An 18,430-nucleotide genomic window follows, 5' to 3' on the forward strand; every position below is an offset into this window, starting at 1 on the left:
GTTTATTTACAAATGGTCTCATAGAACCCTTTTCTGTGCCTGACAATTGCACCATTGTAGCTTGGTACAATGAAACGTTTTGTATGAAATTGTACCACACGGAAGCCTCTGGCCAATCTAGTCTGTGCAAACTCTGATTCAGTAGTTCAGTTTTGCTGAGAAAGAGGAAGTGTTTTTGAGAATTTAAATGAGGTCTCTAGGAACCTATAATACATTAGCTGGTGAGGGAGATAACTGCTTAAAATGTGTTGAAACCAAACATTGTGCTCTAAAACAAAGTGATTGTGATTGTAGTGCTTCCCAACTAGAAGGTAGTAAAAAAAGCTTGGTGTGCTTATTTTACAAGATGCTTATCAAGGAGAATAACAGGAAGATGTAGCACAATAGAAGGCGATAATAATTCTATTGTTAGAAGGGATGATTAATATCAGCATGTGTAATGATGATGATTCTGTGACCTAGTTTGCATGTCATCTTAAGGCATAGTTTAAAATAAACTATGGTTTAAAGTGAACATGCACTTAGCTCTTTCCTTCAGTGCATCAGTGACAACAAAGAAACCAGAGATTGACTTTGTCCATTATGTGTGAAGCAATGTCTTGTAGCTTATTTCCCATCGAACTATGGTAATAAGCCAAGGCTTGTTCATATGTAATGTTTCTTGCTTGGCGCACTGAAGAGGGGAGCAGGAGAGTAGCAAAGTACACTGTACATTCACATTGAACCATTGCTTCAATTAAACCATGGTTTAATGTGACATGTGAAAATGGCCAAATGTAGTAAGTACTTCAGGTTCATAAAATGTATATGTCTTAGTGCCTGCACTCTGTTGATGGCTTTGTAAACTTCTATTCTACACAGACCTGAAGAGCTTAGGAGATATGTGTAAGACTGTTACAGTGAAACCTCGGTTTTTGAATGTAATCAGTTCCGGAAGACAGTTTGACTTCCGAATTGTTTGAAAACCAAAGCTCAAAGGGCGGAGAAAATTGAGAAAAATACAGTGATACCTCCGCAGAAGCCGTTTGAGTTCCAAGGTGCATTCCAAAACGGAAGCATTTACTTCCAGGTTTTCAGTGTTTGAGTTCCGAAACGTTCATGAACAGAAATGTTCGAAACCCGAGGTACCACTGTATAGGGCAGAATTAAGTAGTATTCAACAGAATAAACTGGTAATGTTTTCCTGGATTCTAACTTTTTTAGGGAAGAGATAGTGGGGATTGTTATGTGATTGAGTAGCAAGATAAATAGCAGGTTGGGGAGAAGGCTAGACTGAATATCTCTTCCTGATGCACATGCTAGTGGTGTTAAGAGCATTCAAGTGATCCTCACCTGCAGCCACAAGTGGTACATTCAGGTAAGATTTTATTCAACACAATTAAATAATATGCCTTTTCCTGACTTTACTACTTTGGGTAAGGATCACTTGAATACTCTCAAGAACCCTAGCATTTGTGTCAGGGAGAAATGTATAGTCTCGCTTTCTCCCAATATGCTATTTTATTTTAATTGTCAATAGGCTCATTGCATGAGGTGCCTGATAAATAAATACTTATTGAAGGATATTTTACCACTCCAGACAGCAGTATTAAAATGTTGAACCTACAACACTTTCCCTTGAAAGGTACAGTCCAGGAAAAGCTTTGCCAGTAGATTCTGATGAATCATGTAGATCACCTGTTTACTAGAACATTTACTACTACATGATGATTTTGAGGTTTCCGAATAAATATTCTCTAACTTGAAGCAAAGAGACTGCTGTAACTCTGCAATGATCCAGTGAGAGAGAGAATGGCACTACGTTGAAGAAGAGCAATTAATGTCAAATATGGCAATGCAGTTACCTGCCACAGAAATGGCTAGTGATTGATGCTGGATTTTCCCTAGGCACTATACAAATACTTTAGCCACCACAGAGTAGCTCAGCGCAAGTACTTGTGATTGATGTAATGAAGACTTGGCTTCCAAAAATTCTCTAATAATGAATAAAAATTCTATAATAACAGTTTCTGTATTTTCTTTGCAAACTGTAACCTAGAGTGTCTTGAATCACTTTATTAAATAAAATAGAACTGAGAATCCTATCCTGAGTGCTCTTGTTCATGCTCATCTCTTTTACAGGAAGAGACACTTCGTTTCTGAATACACACCTATTGACAGCAACATTGCCTATTCTGTTAACTTACGCCAGAATACTGGTAAGTTCTAGAAAGTAATGATAGAGCGTTTGTGTGTGTTCCTCTTTAAGAACGTTGGTTATAATATATTAAATAACATGCTGGGTTTGTTGTAAAACAATATGTCCTGAATTTTTTCCTTGCACACCATTTCTCTCTCTCTCTCTTGCTTTCAGTAATAAAAAAGGAACTTAATAATATGAATTATTAGTTTTTAAAATAAATATCCTAGACTACACCCAACTCTTCTTCATAGTACTCCCACACGCATTATGCTGGTGTATTTCCTGATTTCTGCATTCATTGGCTGAATTATGCCCTATTTTATATGGAGTCGGGCTTAATAATGTCATAGTCCTCTTTTTCATTCTGTACAATTTTGTTAAACAGAAAAACCTGGAAGCACTAATTAATAGTAATTGTTGGTTAGGTATATGGGTCGTGTTGGAAATGGATATCTTATTTACTCTGGATGTGCTCTTGTTCTTGCAGGAGAAGCTACCTGGTGTGAAAGGCTGGGTGAAAGGTTTGAGAACGTGTTAAGAGTCACATTCACATCATGGGGGGCTTTCTGTGTTCGAAACCCAAGACCTGTTGTGCTCTTTTCCCTGGCTTTTATTGCCATGTGCTCCTCAGGCCTGATGTTTGTCAAAGTAACAACAAATCCTATAGACCTCTGGTCATCCCCAAACAGTGAAGCTCGCAAAGAGAAGGAATATTTTGATACTCACTTTGGACCTTTCTTCCGTACTGAACAACTTATTATCCAAGCTCCAAATGCCAAGCCAGAAATCTATTCTCCATATCCATCAGGAGCAGATATTCCTTTCGGGCCTCCACTAACTAAAGATATCTTGCATCAGGTAATACAGACGGCAGCCCTTTGCATGCTCAGTGGATGCAAGGGTGCAAGTTGGAAAACTGAAATACAAAGGGGTTTGGGGGGGGATGCCTTTGATTGGCAGTTACCAAGAATTTCAGGGAAGCCTCTGTTCAGATACTTAAGCCCTGTGTAAGCCCTTGAAACCTCTACCATTTCAGGGATAGGTGCCTGCCAGCATAGTACAATCAAAATTGTGTGCCATTCAAGAATTGAATCTGGTCCTGCTACTTGTAGTTATGGCTTAGCGGTTCCAGGTAGCTGTGTCCAACTTGACTATGACTGCACTAAAAAACCTTGAGGCGCGCATAATGACACTGGTTCAGATGTAACCATGGTTTAGCACTCAAAATGAATTAAGTCTCCCACCAGACTCGCATGCTCCTAACTCTTTTTCCGATGACGCCTCAATAAGGGGATTGGAAGTCTCCATATCTGCTTTCGATTAACTACAGTTTATCATGTCATCTGAACCCTCAACTATGGTTAGTTGAATCAAGCTAGCTTCATAAATTCTGGTTTTGAAGTTGGCTTGTTTCTCAGCTAATCATAGTTACTCTTAACCTCAGTTTGTCAATTTTTGGATGACACTGCATGTAGTGGTTAATCTGAAATAGAAAGAAAAGCTTTCAGATTCTAACTTGCAGCCTTTGCCAGGGGGAGAGGTGGGAGTTTACAAGCCCAAGGCTCACTGCAGCTTGTTCTTGTAATACAAACTGTGGTTTAGAGCAAGCATCCCCAACCTATTAGGCCTAGGGGGACATTTGAAAATCTAAACTGCAGAAGGTGTACCACAAAGCACCCATCTCACACAGGAACTGTCAGTGCTTAGTACCGCTCCCCCACAAGCAAAACTTTTACACCACCCAAAAACAACACAAAAAGACAATTCCCCCCAAACTGGGAACCACCCAAGAAAAACAACCAAAATAAGCCCCCAAAACCACAGTTAAAAAAAAATTAGGGGTGGTAGAGAGCCTATCTTAGTGGGTGTCTGAGGGTGCTATGCTTGGGAACTCCAGGCTTGAGTTATGTCTGAACTGGCATATTGTAGAATTAACAGTTGCTGTATGTTAATGTATAATAGAGATTTCTGTATTTATATCCTAGCCTTCCACTGTAAATCATTGCTCTGGGTAGCTTACAGCATAAATGCATAATAAAATAAAATAAAACCATACATTCTAAGCAGTACTATGAAACCTGTTTTTTGTCATCTAATCTCCTTTAGACTGTACAGTTTGAGCCACAGTTGGCTGGCTTTATCCACCATATCTTAAAGGTTGTTTGATGCATGGACATAAGAAAAGTTCTGTTCTGCTGCTATGACACTTAAGTTCTTCCTTTCTCATCCTTTCAGGTGCTAGACTTGCAGGATGCTATTGAAAACATAACTGCTTCTTATAAAAATGACACCGTAATGCTGAAGGACATCTGCCTGGCTCCTCTTGCTCCCAACAACAACAACTGTACTATTTTAAGTGTACTCAATTATTTCCAGAACAGTCATTCTGTCCTAGATCACAGTATTGGTGATGAATTCTATGTCTACGCTGACTACCACTCTCACCTCTTGTACTGTGTCCGGTAAGCACAGTGATATTTCACACATATATTTGTAGCTTGTCAAAATTGCTTTTGAATATCTGTTTGGCAGACTGACTTTCGTTTCCTTCTTTGGTCTACATGCTTCTTGGATAGTTTGCTTGATACAGGGATTGTAGAATACATTTTAAGTAAAACTAAAAAGGAGCTGTTGACTTGGTTTGGAGAAAGCGTCATTCATACACCATGCTTTGTGTCCAGCATCAGGGTACCAAGCCCCACCACTGCTTTGGAGCCTAGACAGAATTCCTTGGAAACTGAGGAACTCTGGATTAATATAAGCCAGTGCCTGGGGTGGAGATGGAGCTTCTCCCTAGTTTCTATTCCTGGTTTCATAAAAATTTGCTTTATGAAGGCTTGAACAATTGGCTGAATTGAGCTGATCTTTGTACTTGTAAAGTTCTCACACCTTATTGCTATACTTACATGATTGGAAATAGGATTACTTACTTTGTTGGAAATTACTTCAGAGTAAGTAAGTAAGTAAGTAAGGAAGGAAGGGTGGTGCTGTGGTCTAAACCACAGAGCCTAGGGCTTGCCGATCAGCAGGTTGCTCTCGTTTGCCAGAAGTGGCTTAGTCATGCTGGCCACATGACCCGGAAGCTGTACGCTGGCTCCCTTGGCCACTAAAGCGAGATGAGTGCCGCAACCCCAGAGTCGTCCATGACTAAGACCTAATGGTCCCTTTACCTTTACCTTTAAGTAAAGAATATACATGATTGAGGTGTTAAGGGAGAAAATGAGATGGAGTCAAGGAAACTTGAAGGGCATTCCAAAGTAAATGCCCTTCACTTCAAAATATGATCTACTGCAATATTGTAACAAGCAGTGTTCTACTTGGATAACTGTCAACAACTGTATATGAATTTCACAGGGCTCCAGCCTCTTTGAATGACACAACCTTGCTTCACGATCCGTGTTTGGGAACATTTGGTGGCCCTGTGTTTCCTTGGTTGGTGATGGGAGGATATGATGGTAGGTGTGAAGGATCAAAACAGGTGTGGAAGCCTTGCTGAAATGAAGGTGTAGCCTCCACATCCATTTGTTGTGATTCTCAGTCTCTTTTCAAGACTGTTAAGGTAATACAGCCAGCTTAGTATCCAGCCTATAGCCTACACTTTTATCAGCTATGAAGTACACACTGCATCTCAAATTGCTGGCAAAACCTTACCACTGCCATGTGGTGTTTCCATGCCATGTGGGAAAATATTCATGGTGAGGAATAGAGTGACTTGCACACAACAAACTGTATTTTCTTGTTTAGCAGGAATTAGTAAGATAGTGTAGTATTTAGTCTGGATGGAAAACCAATTTTCTGGTGAATACTATTTAATTTCAGTGCACTGGTTGACAGCCAGTGTGTGAGCTAGTATTCTTTTACTTTATTCAGCAAGGAAGACTCAAGCATACATACCTAAAAGCAATTGTAACACTTTGCATGGGTTGGGGAGGAGAGATGATGGAGTACCTTCTGAGGACAATGGTGTGTGGAGTGGGGGAAGGACTAGTAGTGGGGCCCCCTAAGCCTGGTGGAAAGTTTCATTGAGATCAGTTGCATTTACGTCTGTCTAAATTGGCTTAGGTTAGCACTCATGACACTATTTCTGCTAGTAAATAAAATGGGTCTTACTTAGTGAAGTAGCATGAAGTGAATATGGAAGACGCTTTATAATAGGAGTAGACAACATGTTGCTTGCCATATGTTGTTGGTCTCTAGTTCCCATCATTCCTTGGTCATGCTGGCTATAATCTTCTATAATCCTTAAAATAGTTCCTTATGTATTTTATCTTTTTTTAAATGCCTAGGTGAAAATTACAATAATGCTACAGCCCTTGTGATCACATTTCCTGTCAAGAATTACTACAACGACACAGAAAAGCTAATGAAAGCACAGGCTTGGGAAAAGGAGTAAGTCTTTCTAATTGAGGCTTAACTGAAACATTGCATGTAAAATTCTTATACTGGAGATGAGTCAGTTGCCTGCCCAAAAGAATCTGGCAAGGTCTACTTATCAATTCTTTAAACAAGCAACAAGCTATTTGTGTAACTCAGAAATGAACATGTTATAGACGAACTGCTAGAGTTTTGTCTGACATAACTTTTAGTTAGTGTAACCTTGGAGCTGCACAAACAGTTTCCCTATGCAAGCATAAGATGCTGAAGACTGCGTCAGAAGTTTGTTCATATCCTTCTTTTCATGATACAGATCCTTCCAGGGTGGCTTATAAGTAACATTTAACTACATCTTAAACCCACAATAATATAAAAGTCAAGGGTGTCCCCATAGAACACCCTTTGGAGGCGGTGATAGAACATCCAGCTGAAGCAGGCTGTGAGGCAGCCTTTACTTTTGTCCTTCACATTTCACACTTTCTTAAAAGTATGAACTGAGCCCAAGGATAACCTGGGACATCTGGGAAGCATGTAGTCATCAAGATAAAGTAGAATGTTGGGTCTAGTCCAAAAGTACAACTAACATTAAAAACAATTAGAGGCCTATGTGAATAATGTGAGAAATTTATTCTGACATTCTAAGAACCCATTGATTTGTTGTCTTTCAGGTTCATCTCTTTTGTGAAAAACTATAACAACTCAAATTTAACAATTTCTTTCTCTGCTGAACGTAGCATTGAAGATGAAATAGACCGGGAAAGCTACGGTGATGTTGGTACTGTTGTAATTAGCTACGCAGTAATGTTTGTGTATATCTCTATAGCTCTGGGACACATCAAGAGTGCTGCTAGATTCTTGGTATGTATCTTTAATGGTTTAAAAGCAAGTCTACAACAAATAAAAGTGGGCTGAAACGTTTATTATATATTTGACTACTATTTTAGCTCATCTGTGTGTGTTTTTACTCTTATAAGGGGAATTCCATTAACTTCAAACCATGTTTTTTTTTTAAAAATGCTTTGTCTTTTTTTTTTTTAGAAGATATTTATTAAGGTTTCTTTAAAGAATTTATATAAAATAGAAAAAACAGAAAACATGAAAAAGCAAAAATACAAACATAAAAAACACATACAACAACATGTATAATTTCAAACCCTTATATTTGTAAAAACCTACTTTCCCGACCTCCTCGTACCTCCCCTTTCTGTATTCCAATCTCAAATTAATTCAATTCAGCAAATCCCTCCCCTAAATTCTATTTAATTTTTGACCCTTCTTTTCTTAATGCTTTGTCATGTAATATGGTATATGAAAAATTTAACAGAAATTGGCTGCTCAGTGCAACTGTTTTGTGTTGACTGAGTTGGTTGCAGGTTCCTTCTCTTTTTCAAAGTACCAAAAGGAAATATTTTATTCAACCTCAGAATCATTCTCTCACTAATCCAGCAAAGGACATTTCTTTATACAGTATATCACTTACTGGATTAGGTGCTGTGGGTCTACACTGAAGTTTTAATGATATTTTGATGCTAATTTTCAGCACTGGGTGATTTCTAATAGGATACACATTCCTATTCTGGGTCTTTTTATGCAAGACTAGACCTAGATTTTGATGTGATGTAGTTTTGTTAAGCTACAATTATACTTGAAAAACATTTATAATGGGTACCAATCAGGTATTTTAAATATAATTGTTGTGATTTGTTTCTTCTTTCGCTAGGTGGATTCAAAAATTTCCTTGGGCGTTGCAGGCATTCTGATTGTACTGAGTTCAGTTGCATGTTCTCTGGGCATCTTCAGCTATTTTGGAGTTCCCTTAACATTGATTGTTATTGAAGTCATTCCATTTTTAGTGTTGGCAGTTGGAGTGGACAACATTTTCATTATTGTCCAGACATTTCAGGTATTTTTGTGATTCCTCGCCACCCTAGTGTGTAATGAATAAGCTGCTAATATAAGTTGAATATGAATATACAAGTGGGATCAGTGGGATCATTTAGGCCAGTAGTGTACCTCTAAATTGTGATCAGATAGGAAGCTACTTTAAACTGAATGAGACCGTTGGTCTCCTTAGCTCAGTTTTGTGCATACTGACTGCCACTAGCTCTCCAGGTGTACAAAGATAAGTCTTTCTTAGTCCTACTTGGAAATACCAGGAATCTAGCATGGGATCATTCCATCCAGAGAATGTGGTCTACCACTGAGCCATGGCCCCTTGATGCAAGAGGTGTTGCATTTGGTTCTATTGTATTACATGTGGTGTTGCTTTTTGAAATCTTGTTCAAGTGATTTTGTGAGATGTTGAGTATTGATGAGTTCAACAACAAAAAAATGAAAGTACTCCCATATTAGAATTGTGTTTACTGGGAATCTTACTTAAAAAAGTAAAAAGACTTGGCATATAATATGCTAGAGAACAAGTGTCCTTACTGGGAAATTGGTTGGGAATAAACAAAAATACTTGGAGCACTTGAGAAACGATAGTGCAATATATTGCCGAATTTCATTAGGTGCTGGAGAACAGTACAGCTGTTTGAGGATATCTACCTTCTATTATGATTTTGCAAATAAACCCTTGCGTTACTAGCCCACACAATATATTTATAGCACCCTGACACAACCCGCTCTCCTTTAATTTCCCTGCCAGCTTGCTTAACGTTATGGTTATCCAGATGGGTGGCTCTTTACAAGTGTGTCCTAGCATCTTTGTACTAAACTGCTGTTATATCTCATGCTTTTACACAAATATGTAGTGCGGCTGCATTTGGAACACTGTGTACAGATTTAGTACCCTAGATCTAGAAAAGGGCAACCCAAATGATCAAAGTGTTGGAGTGTCTTCCATTCAAAGAGAGGCTGAAATTTGTTTAGTTTAGGGTGGAAGATGACTCTGAAAGGGAATGTGACAGACTATAAAATCATACATGTGCAAAGAAGTTTTTCTTTCTCGCACATAAAGCTGTAACTCTGTAGTTATTGAATGGTGATATATTCTAGATAGGCAATAGAAAGTACTGTATCACATAATATATTTAACTTGCAGAATTCACTGCCACAGTATATAACCGCTGCTGGTGTGGCTAGCTTTTTAAAAGGGGATTAGACAAATGGAGGATAACCATATTGATGCTTATATGGCAACTTGGTGTTAAGGGATAGTTTGACACTGAATACTACTTGCTTGGGAGCAACAGCAAAAGAAGTCATCGCCTTCTTATCCTGCTTGTGGATTTTTTGGAGGGAAATGGTAGGCCACATGCAGGATAATGAACTAGGAGGATCTTTTGGTCTGATCCAAAATAAGCTCATGTTTTATTCATATTCATGTCTGAAATTCATAGAACAGTAGAGTTTTTCTTCCAGGTGGGGCATGAACTGTAAAACCTCTGTAGGATGGGTATTTATGCGGGGAGTGAGTAGTGTTGGGTGTTGGTCCTCTTTTCTTTCCCGCCCTTTGCAGGCTTTTTCTGTAATGGGAGGAGAAATTGTCCTGGCATGCCCTTGGAACTCTCTCCCTGTTTTCTGCCTCCATTGTCAAAGCCCTGGTGAAGAACCAGCAGCAGCAGTAGACGTTTCCTCTGCTCCTGTGAGGAGGCCTCCATGCTTGGACCTCCCTTTTGGAGATGGATTTCTCTCTCTTTGTGGACAGGGACATTCACACAATCCTTTTAAAAACATGTTTTATTGATTTTTCAGAAAGAGAGAGAATACACCAACAATATCATTCACTTTACCCCTTATCATCGCTCCTCCAAACCCTAACAGAACTTGAATATACCCCAAAGATTCACACAATCCTATTGCCCCTGTGCTGCCTTCAGAGGGCCAAGTGTAAGAGGGCCTTACACTTGAAATTCTGGTTGTACTATACCAGGGGTCAGCAACCCGTGGCTCCGGAGCCGCATGTGGCTCTTTTACACCTTTGCCGCAGCTCCGGGGCGGATACTAGCGAGGGGAGGAGGCGCATTGTGTGCCCCAACACTCCCCACTGTTTTAAATGTCACAATGGTTTTGCGGCTCCCAGTTTTTTCTTCTTCGGTCCAAGTGGCTCTTTTTGTCTTAAAGGTTGCAGACCCCTGTGCTATACAAAGAATAAAGAGATAGGTTTTGTTTTCTTCTAGTGGACATGGAACAAAGAAGTGACTAGAAATGGGAAAAGGAGAACGAGAAAATTCATATATGTTCATTTTCTATAGTGACTGTGTGAAATGATCACTGTTCTGGGATAAGGAGAATTGAGTGGGCAAGACTGATGTACATTCTAGGAAACATTAGCTGCTTATTTATATTTCCTTGAATACAAATGTTTGGATCATAGATCCAAGGAGAACTTTCTCTAGATCTGATTTCTAACAAATGAATACTATTTCAGAGAGATGAACGCCTTCAAGGTGAAACTCTAGATAAGCAGATAGGCCGAATCCTTGGAGATGTGGCTCCTAGTATGTTCCTGTCATCATTTTCAGAGACAGTGGCCTTTTTATTGGGTAAGGATTTTTAGTTTGTAATTATTTTTGGTTTCAATATACCATATTTTTCCATGTCTAGGACAATGTTTTTGTATTATAAATAATTTTTTACAATTGTGGGTCATCTTATACACGGATAGTGCAGAGGGGGGTGGGCAATTGGTAGCAGCCACGTGCAGGAGATTGGCAGCAGTGATTGTGCGGGTGATTGGCCGCGGCAAGGCCTGGCGATTGGCTGCTGCTGCGGCAGTTGGGCGGGCGATTGGCATCGACCGGGCAGACGATTGGTGGCTTTGTTGAGGCGGGCAATTGGCAGTGGCGTTGAGGCTGGTAAACGATTGTATTCAATCCCCTCCCCAAAAAAGCTCAGCAGCTCTGGGCAATCTCCCCCCATTTCCTTAATTTGGAGTTCGAAAAAATAGGAGTCATCTTATACATGGGGGCGTGTTATAGATGGAAAAATATGGTATGTTGTACTCTGTTCATCCTCATCACTTGCAGGGTTTAGATAAATGCATACTCTGCTTAATTGTAACATGGATGGTCTATTAAGCCATTATTTCTAATGGCTCTATTCCACATTGTGCAGTGGAACTTCTGTCACAGAGGTGGGGAGTGCTGGTGGAAATGATCACACACAAGATTTGTATCAGGGATACTGAAAGTTACTAGAAGCAAAAAAAGCAAAACCATTATACAGCTTATCATCCCAATTTTTTGTTTATTTTTTTACATTGTGCTAAATTCTAGCTGGTAATGTTAAATTTGTCTTCTACCCAATGTATTGCTGGCAGCTAGGGAGGAAAAAGGTCATCGTGTAGAACAAAATGATAAAGCAACATTCATTCTGTGGTTGCTTGTGAAATTATGGCATCTACTTAAATTATCTTACATGAGATTGTATTCACCCTTGAAAGCACCTGCTGCTATGCATGCTGCCTGTGGTATTGAGAGATGATCTCCTGTCATCTTTTTGTAGAAGTCTTAATCATGCACTGTTAATTTGACATCCAGGGATTAAAATAAACTTTGCATTTCTTCATACTGAGAGAGACAGTGCAATACTTCTATTTCTGTCTTTCTTTTAGGATCTTTGTCTACTATGCCTGCCGTTCGTACTTTCTCCCTATTTGCTGCAGTGGCCGTATTTATTGACTTTCTCCTTCAAATTACTTGCTTTGTAAGCCTCTTGGGCTTGGATATTAAGCGCCAAGAGGTAAGCCTGCTACAATACATTCAACGTTTGTTTTAAGTAATTTAATTGCTACTTCAGCTTATTTCATTTTGCATTTTGTTTTTCAGAAAAATCGATACGATATTCTGTGTTGTATCAAAGGTGGTGAAGAGATCAATAGTGTTCAGCACTCTGAAAGTGTGTTGTTTTTATTCTTCAAAAATATATATTCTCCATTTCTTCTTAAGGATTGGATGAGACCAGTTGTGGTATGTGGACATTCATGTTTGAGACTGGCTAAAAGTCTTTTTTCATTTTGGGGGGGGGGAGTGTACTTTTATGCTAACTTTATCAATCAAAACGCAGCAGTTGAGTCTTTTAACTGTTCAACGATATTTTGTGAAGATTCTTCTCCCTACTATCATTGATGTTTTTCAGGATTTCATAAGTTATTTGGTAGCCTGAATGAAGTAGTGGTGGTCTGTAAGCTCTAATTGTTGCTTCCTCCAATGCAGTATGGCATACTTTTTATTCTGGAGTTCTTGTGATTAATATATTAGAAGATGTTAGCTACCGTATTTTTTCATGTATAAGACTAGGTTTCCCCCCTAAAAAAATAATGTCTTGTACACGGATACATCTCCCCCCATTTTATTAAATCTGAGTCCCCCCAAATAGGGGGCATCTTATACATGGGGGTGTCTTATAGACGGAAAAATACGGTATATTTTACAGCAATATTAAGTTGACTAGCAGCCTTCTGTCCATCATTGCTCGGGAATTCTAAGAAACCGAAAAGCCACTGCAGTGAAATTGGTGGTTAAAATCAGTTCAGTGTTGAACAGTTCAGTCCACTATCCAATTATATCCAAACATAGATGAAAACCTGATCCTTGATATCAGGAACCAAATTGTTTAACAGATGCATAATTCTTTGAATGTGTAAATAAAAGTTGTTTCTGTGAGCTAAATCACTTGTTGAAATATCACTTATTTCTAGATATCCATATTTGTGGGTGTGCTGTCATTCAGCATAGCAGTTGCCAACAAGGTTGAGATTGGCCTGGACCAGAGCCTGTCAATGCCAGATGTAAGTGACTTTTGCTTCTTCTTTTTTGCCTTTGGGAAAAACAACTGCAATCAACATACTACTCTTGTCTTACCATATATAGGGTAGAGAAGCATTATAGGTAGCTTCATGTTTTTCTCATTCCCTCTCTCCTTTTTTATATAAGGACTCGTACATGTTGGATTACTTCAGCTCTCTCAGCAAATACCTGCATGCAGGTCCTCCAGTATACTTTGTGCTAAAAGAAGGACATGACTATACTACTTTGGATGGGCAAAATATGGTGTGTGGTGGAACAGGATGTGACAACAACTCCCTAGTTCAAGAAATATTTGATGCAGCAGAGATTAACAGTTAGTAAGTGTTCACTTTTTTCTTCATAAAGTCTGTTCAGCAAATAACTGACCCAGACACTGCAATCATAATCTGAGGCCCTTCTTCATGTGCCTCTTTGGCGAGAGATCCAGAGAGTGACAACTTGAGAATGACCCTTTTCTGCAGTGGCTCCCTGCTTGCGGAATGCTCTCTCCAAGGAGGCCTGTCTGGCTCCTTCATTATATATCTTTGGGCGACAGGCAGAAGCATTCTTCTTCTCCAGACTTTTGGCTAATTTCATAAGGATGAAAGCCACTTTTCTGTTAAACCCTCAAAATGATTTACAATCAAATTAAGTATATTTTATGGTATGGCATTTTGTTGTAAAATACTCATCCAATGGCAGTTTAAGTTACATGAGATGAACTTTGAAATTCTGAACACTTCTACTTGTAGTCTAGGAAAACAATTGCTAATCCTCCAGACAAACTAGACTGTTGTGTATACTTAACATTTAGTAGGAGAAATGTCCTGTTTTGAAAGTTCATTAATAATGTTTGGGTAAAGGTGGCTTGTTTTTCATATTTTAGCACAAAAATTGGCTATGCTCCTTCTTCGTGGATTGATGACTACTTTGATTGGGTCAAACCACAGTCAACTTGTTGCAGAATCTACAACACCACTGGCCAGTTCTGCAATGCTTCAGGTACCGTTTGTTGCCTTTGTACACTCCCTTAAACACGTCTTGCTCAGAATTCTCCTGTTGGGATGTGTGGAATTCTTAGCATGCTTTGATGCCAGCCATGCCTACCTACTTCAGCTTGCATATTTTACATGGGGGCAGGATGTGGAGTATGCTTTTAAATTCCTACATTTTGACAAATACAGCCAATAGTTTAGTGTTGATAACACATATTGTACATTAAGAACTGGCCTGATTCATATCAGCATCATGGAGGCAAGTCCCCTTTCTCGCTTCCAACACTTTTCATAATGTTTACACACAGGTGAGTAATGTGTTGTGTGGTGTAGCAGCTACTGCTATACATGGAACTGCTTCCTATAGAGCTTGCCATGTGAAGCACTTCCGTTTTAAATTTAGGAAAGTAGACTTCTTAGCTTTGTGCCATCTTCATTTGGGTTGGATTATAGACATAGCGACATTTGAATAGAATTCAATGGCAGTTGCTGCTAAAAAATGCTTACATATGAAGATCCTGCTGGATCAGGCCAGCTAGTTCAACATCCTGTTTTCATAGTAGCCAACTAGTTGCTCATGCAAGCAGCATGCCTGAGCGCAAAAGTGCTCTTCCCTCCCATTTTCCAGCCACTGGTATCCAAATCATACTCCCTTCAACTATAGAGGCAGAACCTAGCCATCATAGCTAGCAGCTACTGGTAGCCTATCATCACATGAATTTGTCTAATCTTTTATAGTTTTCCAAGTTGATGGCCATCACTGCTTGCCATGGGAGCAAATTCCATAGTTGAACTATGCACTGTGTGAAGAAGTACTTTCTTTAGTCTGTCCCGAATCTTCCAACATTTCATACATAGTTCAGCTGGGGTGTTCCTCTAATTGAGTAACTGCTTGGGTGCACAAAAATATGGGGCTCTTCAGCTAAGATCTTGGTTCTTTGATGAAACTGCTTTATTGTGAAGCAGGGTTTTTTTGTGTGTAGCCAATTAACATACATTTTCCAACAATGTTTATGCAGTTGTGGATCCATCCTGTGTGCGTTGCCGGCCACTGACTCCAGAAGGGAAGAAGAGACCTCAGGGTGAAGACTTCATGAAATTCCTGCCCATGTTCCTCTCTGATAACCCTAATCCAAAATGTGGCAAAGGGTATGTGTCAACAGGGGAGCATTTAGAGGGGACACATTTTCCTTCAAAGTAACACTTATTCTGACAAACACTGTAGTCATAAAGTATAAGAGGCGCAGACCACCAGTGGTAAATGAGGCATTTGTGTGTGGAGTGGCAGCAGTGCCGCATCTGATGGGATCAGGGAGTGTGAGGTGATGAAATCAGGGCAGCTCTGGGCTGGCGACAGTTTTGTCCCACAGATGTGTGCACACCTTTGCAAAGTCTGTCTTAACTTGGAGCTTCCCTGTCCTCCCTGCCACATCCCAGAAAATGTTGTGCTGCCACTTTCCATACGTACCCCTGCTGTTGCCGTGCAGTACCAATCTAAGTGTCAGGCCTTCATTCTGACAGCCCAGAACATTGCCTTCTGTTGTTTCACATATCTATCATTGCGGTCCTTGAATAAAGCATCACAAAGCTGGCTTCTGCATTCATTTTGCAGAATTGCATATTTGGGCACAATTGTGTTGGGTGTTCAGTTGGATCCATAGGTTCTCTCCTTTCACACATCCTTCCATCAGAGAGGAGTTTTTTTGTGTGTGGATCCAACTCATAGGGTGCTGGTTTCTTTGGCTAGAAGTCAGACACTGGTAGTCCAGGGCCTACTGAGGAAGATGACAACACAGTATCTGGGGTGAAGCGAATGACTGTCTTCCACCATTTTACATTTGCTCTGTGCCTGTTCTTCCATTTGCCTTCCTTCTTGACAGATGAGAATGATGTCAGTTGAAGGACACTGACTGCCTGCCTTGGCAAAATACTGTGTACCCTTATCTCTCTAGATTAGCAAATTGTTGCACAATCATAGAGTACTGTGCCCAGGAGTGTCCTAACAGCATTGTAGAAGCTAGTTGTCTCTTGAATGCCTTAGATAATTTTAACCTAATAATCATTCAATTGATTTGTGTGCTAACTGTACTTTTCTTTACAGAGGACATGCAGCATATAGCTCTGCAGTTAACTTTATAAACAACTCTGAAGTTGGAGCTACCTACTTCATGACTTACCATACGGTGTTGAAAACCTCTGCAGACTTCATTGATGCAATGAAGAAAGCACGTGTGATAGCAGACAACATTACTAAATCCATGAGCACTGAAGAAAAGAACTATCGTGTATTCCCCTACAGGTACGTGGCTCTTTCTCCACCTCTGTTCCCCCCTCCCCCTGCCAAATACTTAAGTGTTACAGGGTGTTTTTTTTCTTTGACTTACCTATATAACCAGCTTTTAACAGCAAGAAGTTCTCATGGCAGCTCATGGATATTAAAATAGGAAAACAAATGGAACTGTTATACACTATTAATTTCTGAAGACCTGGTGCAATGAAGTTCCATCATGTCTCCAAAAAGAGACCAAAGAGGAACATAACAAACCTGTCAAGGGCCTGCACACCAGAAATCTAGACCCACAGCTGTGTTTCTAATAGAAACTAATTTGGGGCAGCATTTGGATAGTGCCTAATCAGCTAATTTTAAAACCTTGGGGGATTTGTATGGGAAAGCGAGTCCATGTTTAGGCTATACGGGGGACGGGGACGGGGGGACAGCACTTTTAACAGAATGTGGAAGCAAACCCAGTGGTAATATGTTTTTGCCAACCTACACAGATGGGGCATTTTGTACTAGTTGAGACTTCCAGACAATGTGTTTAAAATCAGTACAATGTAGTGTGTGTTAAATAAGCCCAATCTTGGGTGAAAAATATATATTCTGGTGGGTTGAATGTTGGTTGTTACTGAACCATGGGGTGATGATGTTGACCTAGTGTGCAGTAGCTGTAAAAAAAAGTGAATTCCATGTTGGGAGGTCATTATGAAAGGGATTGGACATAAAACTGTGAATATCAAAATGCCATTGCACAAATTTCAGAGCCGTAGTTTTTAAGAACAAGAGTTTACACCCTGTAATATACCGGTAACAAGGGTTACTGAATTGTCCTGAAACTTTCCTTTCCTTTGATGGAATGCTGGCGGCCAGGTGGGTTTAGCTCTCCCTAGTGTTCAAAGGCAAGAACGCACGTGCCTCTCAGGAACTTTTACCCAGCCCTTTCAAGGACACAACCTAGGTTACATTCCTCCCAAGTTGCTTGCAGCAGTAGCTTAGCAATTCTTTCAGTATTCCTGCTTTTTCAAGCTTTCATATTTTTCCTTGATCTTTAGTTTGATTTTTGGGAAATAATTGGGAAATTACTTTGCATAATTTCCTTTAATGGCGAAAACACTATAAATAATTGGTTACTCTCTGAATGAATTGATTTATTACAGTCACAGACCAGAAATATAGACATATAGTGATAGAGAACATACATAGGTTAAAATTATAAGCGAGAGCATGACTACTCTCTGCATCCTGGTTTTTTAAAATGTCTATATTAATCCTATTTCCTCTGCCAAACTTTTTGAAAAATCTGAAAGTGGCATTCTCTTTTGAGAACTAGACGAAATTAGTAATTTAGAATTAAGGCATCAAAGTAGCCAAGCATTCAAAAGACTTATTCTGTTAATCTGTTACCAATGTGAACATTTTCTATTCTTTTTATATAGTGTGTTCTATGTTTTCTACGAACAATATCTCACTATTGTGAAAGACACCGTCTTTAACCTCAGTATTTCCCTTGGATCAATATTCTTAGTAACAATGGTGCTGCTTGGTTTTGAAGTGTGGGCTGCCATTGTTGTTACCCTTACCATTGCTATGATCCTGGTCAACATGTTTGGAGTCATGTGGCTCTGGGGCATCAGCCTGAATGCAGTTTCATTGGTTAATCTTGTCATGGTAAGTTCACCCTCATCTTTTTTTTATCTGCTCTCTCAACTTTTGGCGTTAACAGCAAATGCTATGTGCTGTTAGCCAATGTGGTGCCTTTCAGATGTTGCTGAAATAGTACCACCTTCCTCCCTGACAATTGGCCAGGCTAGCTGGAGCTGATGGGAGTTGGGAGTCCAGCAACATCTGGACGGGGAAGCATGTTGGCCAC

General features: G+C 39.6%; 1 protein-coding gene across 2 annotated transcripts in view; it reads left to right on the top strand.

Moving 5' to 3' along the window:
* NPC1 (NPC intracellular cholesterol transporter 1) overlaps positions 1-18,430 on the top strand; it is a 42,672-nt gene that overhangs the window by 15,339 nt on the left and 8,903 nt on the right. For both annotated transcript variants that reach the window (XM_028737172.2, XM_028737171.2), the window contains exons 7-22: positions 2,122-2,198; positions 2,670-3,040; positions 4,418-4,644; positions 5,537-5,637; positions 6,469-6,571; positions 7,225-7,414; positions 8,277-8,459; positions 10,929-11,043; positions 12,114-12,241; positions 12,328-12,468; positions 13,200-13,289; positions 13,435-13,625; positions 14,174-14,289; positions 15,302-15,431; positions 16,384-16,581; positions 17,997-18,228. In XM_028737172.2, the coding sequence (XP_028593005.2) occupies positions 2,122-2,198; positions 2,670-3,040; positions 4,418-4,644; positions 5,537-5,637; positions 6,469-6,571; positions 7,225-7,414; positions 8,277-8,459; positions 10,929-11,043; positions 12,114-12,241; positions 12,328-12,468; positions 13,200-13,289; positions 13,435-13,625; positions 14,174-14,289; positions 15,302-15,431; positions 16,384-16,581; positions 17,997-18,228 (2,593 nt within the window). The remainder of the gene's footprint in view (positions 1-2,121; positions 2,199-2,669; positions 3,041-4,417; positions 4,645-5,536; positions 5,638-6,468; positions 6,572-7,224; positions 7,415-8,276; positions 8,460-10,928; positions 11,044-12,113; positions 12,242-12,327; positions 12,469-13,199; positions 13,290-13,434; positions 13,626-14,173; positions 14,290-15,301; positions 15,432-16,383; positions 16,582-17,996; positions 18,229-18,430) is intronic.

Source organism: Podarcis muralis, chromosome 8 (assembly GCF_964188315.1).
Source record: "Podarcis muralis chromosome 8, rPodMur119.hap1.1, whole genome shotgun sequence".
Lineage (NCBI taxonomy): Eukaryota > Metazoa > Chordata > Lepidosauria > Squamata > Lacertidae > Podarcis > Podarcis muralis.